Source organism: Haemaphysalis longicornis, unplaced genomic scaffold, assembly GCF_048455015.1.
Source record: "Haemaphysalis longicornis isolate Haplotype H1 unplaced genomic scaffold, Haemaphysalis longicornis Haplotype H1 scaffold_1, whole genome shotgun sequence".
NCBI classification, from domain to species: domain Eukaryota; kingdom Metazoa; phylum Arthropoda; class Arachnida; order Ixodida; family Ixodidae; genus Haemaphysalis; species Haemaphysalis longicornis.
In genome coordinates this window covers 46,905,631-46,913,552 of record NW_027526203.1, presented here as the reverse complement: position 1 = coordinate 46,913,552, position 7,922 = coordinate 46,905,631, and the positions used below count along the sequence as shown (strand labels likewise).

Here is a 7,922-nt window from a genome sequence, read left to right as displayed (position 1 = left end):
CGACCTACTGCTCGGACCTTACGGGGCCTGCACGCGTGCGGTATGCGGAAAAGGCGCGGCTGTGCGACAACGAGGACCCATTCATGCTACGACCGGGCATGGACACGGCCGGCGATGTGGACTTGTTTCCGGAGATACGTTACGGCGACATACTCAACTACCTCGTGTTTTCTACCAACTTCCTCACACTAGAAGAGATGAAGGCATTCAAGTCTACCGAAGCACATAATTACTTCACGAGCGGGTGGGTGAAGTCCCTGTCGGCTAAACAGCTACAAGACGACAAAGTGCTTCTGCTCGGAGAGGTAAGCAGCCGGGATCTTTTTTACTATTTCGTCGCTGCGGAAATCTTGCACGGAATGCTCGAAATAAAAACGGTCGCGCTAGAACAACTCTTCGCTGTTGCCGGTTACGTTTTGAGACACGATCAACAGTAACGAGCGCTCGCGCAGAGATGTGGGCAAGAAAAACTTGTGCATTGCATTTTTTTCTCTCGCAGGTGAAATTCGCAAAGGTTGCGGGACCAGCCTCTGCATGTGTGGATTTTGTGCCAGAAAAGTGGGGTCGTGCTCACTCCTCATTGCACCTGTATGGCAGGAGCAGGTGAGGCCTGTTCTCATGTTGGAGCCTGTCTGTATGCAGTTGAAACAGGTGTGAAGATGAAAAACGCTACAAGCTGCACCTCAAAAATGAACATCTGGCTTCCTGCGTACGTGTAGAAGGTTGAGTTCAAGAGGCTAAAGGACATCGACTTCACTTCGTCGAGAGGGAACAAGCGAAAACTGGACGACATCATTAACAGCAGCAGTTCAGCAGTGAACGAATAAAAAAAACGAATGGATATCCCACCAGCAACCCAAGAGGAGCTTGGCGACCTGTACAGAGCATTTCAGAGCACAGGTGTCACACCTGCAGTATTTTTTGTGCTTCCAGAGTATTGCTAAAGCTTTCAGGAGCCTGTAAAAACACAGCCTGCCCACTTGAGGAAGCTGTATCTCGAAGAGAACTTGGAAGACAACCTCGACACGCTTTTGAAGAAGGCTGACGACTTTCTTGCCACTTTTTCCATCAGCGACGACACAGTGAAGACAGTTGAGGCTGCAACAAGGCAACAAAGTAACACGCCAGACTGGTTCCTTTACCGTGCTGGCAGAGTGACTGCTTCAGTGATGAAAAGTGTGTTCCACACGAGTGTGCAGATTCCTAGCTTATCACTGGTAAAATAGATTTGCTACCCTGAAAAAAATTCCCTCAGAGTTCCTGCCGTCATGTGGGGCTTAGAACATAAGCAAGATGCTTTCGAGGCTTTACAAAGCCAAAGAAGATACAAAGCACCAGAACTTTGAGTGCCACAGGTCTGGACTCCACCTGAGTGCAGCTTACCCGTTCATCGGCGCAACACCAGATTCCATCACCTCGTGCAGCGGCTGCGGGAGAGGTGTTGTGGAATTTAAGTGACCATTTTTGCTAAGAGATGCTCAAGATATCACCACAAGCATTTCATGTCTGAGTTACACTGGCGGAAAACTTCAGCTTTTGGACAATCATGCGTACTACTACCAAATTCAGACTCAGATGACAGTGTGCCATGTTGACTTTTGCGACTTTGTGGTGTGGGGACCAAATGTGCTGCACATCGAGAGAGTGAGACGCAATGATCAGTTTTGCAGAAACATTTTTTCTTCCGCAAGACAGTTTTTCCGGAACGTCATTCTGCCCGAGTTGCTCAGCCGATACTACACGAGGCAAGACAGAAGTCGTGAAGAAGAGCCAGCAGACACAGTACAGTACTGCTTCTGTCGTGGACCGGACACAGGCAAGATGGTAGCTTGCGACAACGAGGCGTGCAGCTACAAGTGGTTTCATTTCTCCTGTGGCGGACTGAAACGGGCACCAAAAGAGAAGAAATGGTTTTGTGCCGAGTGCAAATAAGACAAGGACTAATGTCAGGCTTCCACAGTTTATTTCACCACAGCTGTGCCTGCCAGTGTGAAGCAGCAGCCTATCTTGATGAAATTTGCTAAAAGAGCACGCTAATGTTTCTTGTAACTGGAATGTAGAACGAGCTTGCAGTCTTAAAATAAAGGACCACGTGGAGCGACAGCGACAATTGTCGCTCAAGTGTAACTGAGTGGATGCGGTGGGCTAATACGAGCGACGAGCTGTTGCCGACACCTCTTCATACACTGACTTCTTTATTAAGCCCGCAGTGCCATGTTTCTTTCAAAACGAACACTCTGCACATGACCGCCAGACAACATTGAACACACGTAGCATCACAATACAAAAATGTGTTGAAACTGCATTGTACAATAATTGTATTACTGCCAACCTACAAACAACACCGAAGTAATGAATCTCAAGAAGTCACATCACGTGCAGTGGCAAGGGCAGTTGCACAAATTTGTAAATTCGAAGAGTTGTAAATGTAATGCACGACACACAGAATATGGTACGCCTGAATCACAGTAGCACATAAGATCCAAACAAAAAGGTAAATGGTCACCTTGCCACTTTAGAGTCGTTGGCTGGCAAAAGAGCATTCTGCCGAGAATGCTGCTCTACACATTTCGAACAAAACAAACAGCAGAAACAGAACTACAAAATTCAAGCGTAACCACAGTGGCACTGTAGAAATTCCAGTTTGTGTTGTAGTGTCACAACAAAGTAGTGCAATAATAATATACAGACGAGGTTTCTACAGCTGAAAACTAACTAGTGCCCAACTAATTTTCAAACGCACAACCACGTGGGATATATCTTCCTTTCTTTGACTTGAACCATAACTTTGCTGCTGTTTGAAATCATAGTCGGTACAACATGTTCCATTGCATTCAAATTATAAGTAAAATAACTGGAGTAAAAAAAGTCTCTATTGATTATGAGGTTTAACGAGCCGACAATACGCAGGCGATGAGGCACACCATACTGGAGACTGGAGATCTCCGGATTAATTTTGACCACCTGGGGATCTTTAACGTGCGCCAAAATCTCGTACACACGGGCGTTTTCGCTTAAAAAGAATGTTTCCAATCACAGCTGACGATATCATGTCATTCGTCAACGGAAAGCACTTGCTCAATTAGCAGACTGTTTTAGTGATGCTACTATTGAAGGGCACAGATTAGAAAGGGCACAGCAAACAGTAACAATTTTGTCAAGTGGAGTCAAATTATCTCCAGGTCGGCAAACCACATAGTCGATGGGCAGCGTGGCCTACAGGATTACATAGTTATTTCTGATCAGCCCGATCACCCCCTCGACATGAATCCTGACATTGGCTAGTTTCCTGGTGCTTAGCACGTCTGCTGCCGACAGTTGCTTCTTGCCCTTGGTGAACGCTGGCACGTGAAGTCTCGCACAGTAGAAGCCCACACTTTCAGACACATTGAACCCTCGGTCTGCAAGAACTACGTCGCCCGGAAGTAAGTTGTCCAAAAGACCGCAGTGCTCTGTTATGTGTCTATCGCTAGCACGCCCTCCCCAGCCTTCAGAGATGAAGTTAACAATGCCTTGAGGTGCAATGCCAATCAAATACTTTGCCGTATTGCTGCATTTGTACTGAGACCATGTCTCACTTCGGGGCAAGTATGATGAAGGCCTTTCTATCTTTATCTCAAAACAGTCAATGATGACTGCAACATTTTCCCCAAAAGAAGCGTAGAAGGCTTGAGGCATTGTGCGTTGCACAACACTTCTAGACGGCCACAATATCTGAGACTTAAGGCGGCAGTAGGCAGCATGCAGCCATTTGTCGAATATGCGCGACACTGTGGCCTCTGACACGTTAAACCTAAAAGCAAGGTCAGTGATGTGCAAATGTAGCTTTAACTTCATCAAGAAAAGCAGTAACTCCTGAAACTTCAGCAAGCTGTTGTTAGCGTTATGCGACACAAACTCCGCTACAACGTTGAACAGTGCGTAAAGGATCTGAAAATTCGCCATGCCGGTGTAGTACACAACTTTGGTGTCGCTACATTTCAGCGCATCTTCAGTCAGCTCCAGCAGCTTGTTTTCATTTCGCGCAGCGTAGAGGCGCTCGTTTAGGGATAAGCACTCCATCTCCATGGCTTCAATGTCACTCATTGTCAAGTCTGTCTGGACTGGCATCCCTGGAACAAAATTAAGTTGTTGCATGGATGATCAAGCAGCGCGAAAAATTCGCTTGAGATGCGGAGAGGAGTTATTGGCGACGGGACTGGCAAATAAGCATGCGGAGATTCAACATCTTCGGTACTCCACCGGATAAAAAAAAACTTTCTCTCCACTTTTGACACGCTCGGTTTCAAACCACGACGACGAAAGTAGAGAACACAGGACTAGCGCTAGTCCTGTGTTATCTAATTTTGTCCCGTTTTTATCGCGCTACTTAACCATGTTTCACAGTTCGAACTAACAAGCCCACATTTACGTGTTGGCGAAAAAACGCTCGCCTGTTTCGTCACTGTTCTCTACCCCGACTCCTTCTTCCGCTGGCGCCGGCGACGACGAAGAAACGGCAGCTGCGTCCGGATGCGTCGTCTGTGTTGTTGCCATTGCCCAGGCTCTACGCTCGGCGTCAGCTGCACGGGCCTGGTTCCGTCGTCGTGCGAGCGTGGCGTTCGGGATCTCCCTGTTTCGCGCTGTAGCCGAGTAACAGCGTCGGGGCCCAGTCGGGGTCCGCCTCCTCCCACAGCTGTGACGGTCTGCCTACGGACGCAAGGGCATGTTTAAAAACGAGATTCTCCGTAGTGCTTCTAAGTCTCACAGATAAATAATTATCGCGCACAGGTTGATGGCTTACCTTTTACAAAGTGTGCGCCACAAACACGTATGCCAGTCCGCTTAATGTTGGGATCGGCGCGGTTTATCCGCGCCAGCCACAGACTGCGTCGTTTCACACATAGCTCTTTCGTGCGGTCGCCCTGATGCTCGATTACCTTCGGAAGGCGAAAAAAGTTTTTGTTTGTTGGACCAAAACAAAAAAAGTTTTTGTTTTGGTCCAACATGTATGGTTCGAACATCCAACAATTGCACAGATCACCATTTTGACGCGCTGGCAGTGGACGCACGATCGCTACGGCTGACTGCACCACTGCACCGGCATGGCGGAATGGTATCCCAGGGTTCCTCGCCGTGACGTCAGTGCAAGCCATGTATAGTAAACTGCGCCGACAGTGTTCACACTTTCTTGACCACGTTCGCTTCCACTGACATCAAATGTGTGCTTCGAGCTCGGTGTAACAGTGGAGACAACTGCGAATGCGATGGGTTTATCAGGGCCCCCGGGAACGCAAGCCAAGCAGCGGCGCCATGTTAAGCCGGCTGGTATGTGTACTGCCGGCATAGCCCGGTGGAACACCAAAGGGTAGGTAAGTCCCTGGATTTTTTTTTCGACGGGTGGGGGGCGCAGACTGTAAGAATTAGTGTTTGCAGACAACTGTAAGGGCCAGGAAATTATGCCTATTTCGTCGTCGTAAGAAGCCCGCGCCAACACCGTTCTCCGATTCCCGGGACCGTACGGTAAATTTGACGTGCTTTAGAGAGGATTCAGTTTCCCAGTGCGGCGGCCGTTTTGGGATCCAGGCGAAAAATGAAAACACTTGCACATGTGAGGTACTTCCGTTGCCGTATTGACAACCGTGATGCCATAAAGAAATTGCATTTTTACACGCGTTTCATTGCTCACGTCAAGGCACATAGAACCCAGTTGGAATTTTGTATTTTTCAGTATTCCATGGCCACTGCTTGTCATTTTTGGTAGGCGTAGCAAAAAGTTAGGTAACGTTTTTTTTCGTAACTAGGTTTTCGCGTCGTCATTTCGGCTGGTGACTTTTCTGGCACGTTGAGTAGTGTGGATTCTGTGGTGATTTGCAAATTTCATTACGGTGCGTTTAAGTGGTACAGTTTTCACATCAAGCAACATTCATGAGTAACACCAGCCCCATCTAGTTATGTTCGCCACGGCTGTCGTCTGTCTGGTGTGTCAACTCGCGGTTTGCAGAAACATGATAGCATTGGCAGCGCAAACGCGGCGCGCCGCCGGCGTGGAGGTCGCTCGAAGCGGTGGCTTCTAATGTTGTTACAGATGAGCTGGCTGTTGCTCGGTGCGCGAATTTACCTATGCTTTAGCAAAAGATATTGTTGGCAGTTTTGTTCCATCTTGAATAAAATGTTTTGCGCCATACTATTGGTGGAAATTGTTTCATAAAAATAAACTAGGGCACATTACCCTCCGCATGTAACAGCGAACAGACTTTCTTTTCGACGTGCAATTGACGTGTTTCCGTCATATAAAATTATGGCAACGTTTTCTCTCATGCCTTTGCACTGAAAAAGCGCTCGGCCTTCCTATGTATATGAAGAAAACGTCCTTTTGGAGTGCGTTTAATCTACAAGCAGTAAGAAAGAAATAATTGCCTAAACTACAGCGATGCACTAGCCTTATTTATGATATTTTCACATATCTGCTAACGCGTTTGTGATACTTAGCTGCCCCCCTTCAGGCTATACTGCTTTACCGCCGATAAATAACGCCACCGTTTTGTACCCTGTCCCTTTTTCACCTGCCGTTTCTTTTCTTCACGCAGTGCAAACACAACAGAATGCTACCCGTAACTCAAGATTTTTGAAATTTTTACAACGCTGTTTCTATTCCAGTGCTACGAAATTCCCGAAGCAGCAGCTCCCGGGCAAAAGATTGCTGGGGGGATTCTACAAAGGCCATCTACATCATCGGAAGTGGTGTACCTAGACCATAATTGAAGCCCAGAGAATGTACTTTTTATTTGTTTGGTATTATATTACATGAAGGACTTGAGATACCCGTCAGCTTTAGGCCAAACGTTGGGCGTTATACAGTCAGTAGCCTGAAAAAAGACGAGTTTCCTCCCTGTTTTGTAAGCAGCAAGCTGCTGAAAATTCTATAAATGAAAACAATAATTTTATTTCGACAGGTCGTTATTTGCCCTTCCACAAAAAAAGAGATTTTCATTTGTGTGTTCCATAATGGCAATCAGCTAATATTTGTATTTGTTATTTCAGTATAAGTCTTTTGTGTTCACATTTGCATTTTGGATATCAAATAAAAAGTAAACATCGTTTTCGACATGGTGTCATTTATGTAATTTTCAACTCACACTTGTGAATGCTCAATAATTCGAGAATGAATAAATACTTTACATTTACACACCCAACTCAGTTCTCTGTTCGTGTCCCAAGCTTGTATGAGTAGACTATCACTTCAAGATCCGGATTGGTTTAAGGTATACAGATACTTGCTTTACAGCTTTGCTTGCAACATGACATTATGAATATGGGGAGTTTTTTTTTATTTCGTGGTATGTGCATTGAGGCCTGATAAATCAGGTGGCAAAACACTGAAATTATGAAGATAAAACCTCATTGCATGTAAAGTGGGTTCATGAAGATGTTCGAGAAGGGCACAAATTACAAATGTGTTAGTGCAATTGCAGCCATTGCAACCCATTTATTTGTTGCATTGTTTTATATGGTCTAAACTTCCGATGCACAAAGCTGCGTTCAAGCCCAAGTGTTATTTTTTTGGTGAACTGCCTTAAAAATGTTGAAAATGCTGAACCGCGACCTTGCGCTTCCGCGTGCAATAATATAACTCGTTAATAACAGAAGCGCGAATGAAACGAGGCAACTTAAAATATACATAAATTCAGAGAATCGTCTACTAATGCGCAGCATTCTTATGCCTCCCCCGCAGGGGCGCCTTGTCTATTCAAGGTGATAGTAGTGGCGACACCGCGGACCCCGGGCCCATGTGGGTTGGACCCACCCACGCCCTCGGCTGTGCGTGGCTTTGCCGTGTCCGGAGAAAAGGGCATCCTGGTGGTTGAGCCAAAGCCAGGGTTGTTGTTGTTTTAGATCTTCATGGCCCCCTGGCAGCGGCAACACACCACTTCGGCCCCCGC

At 46.5% G+C, this 7,922-nt stretch overlaps 1 protein-coding gene and 1 pseudogene across 1 annotated transcript; both read right to left on the bottom strand.

The window, feature by feature from the left end:
- Window positions 1-2,061: 2,061 nt before the first annotated feature.
- LOC144163850 (uncharacterized) lies at window positions 2,062-4,076 on the bottom strand. The gene has a single exon (XM_077694532.1). It carries the CDS (start codon window positions 4,066-4,068, stop codon window positions 3,217-3,219), a length of 852 nt encoding a protein of 283 aa, XP_077550658.1. The 5' UTR covers window positions 4,069-4,076; the 3' UTR covers window positions 2,062-3,216.
- Window positions 4,077-4,407: 331 nt separating this feature from the next.
- LOC144167349 (uncharacterized) lies at window positions 4,408-5,026 on the bottom strand (annotated as a pseudogene).
- Window positions 5,027-7,922: the final 2,896 nt, after the last annotated feature.

Excerpts from the sequence above, each read along its gene's own strand:
- LOC144163850 (XM_077694532.1), bottom strand. The coding sequence starts at position 4,068 with ATGGAGATGGAGTGCTTATCCCTAAACGAGCGCCTCTACGCTGCGCGA.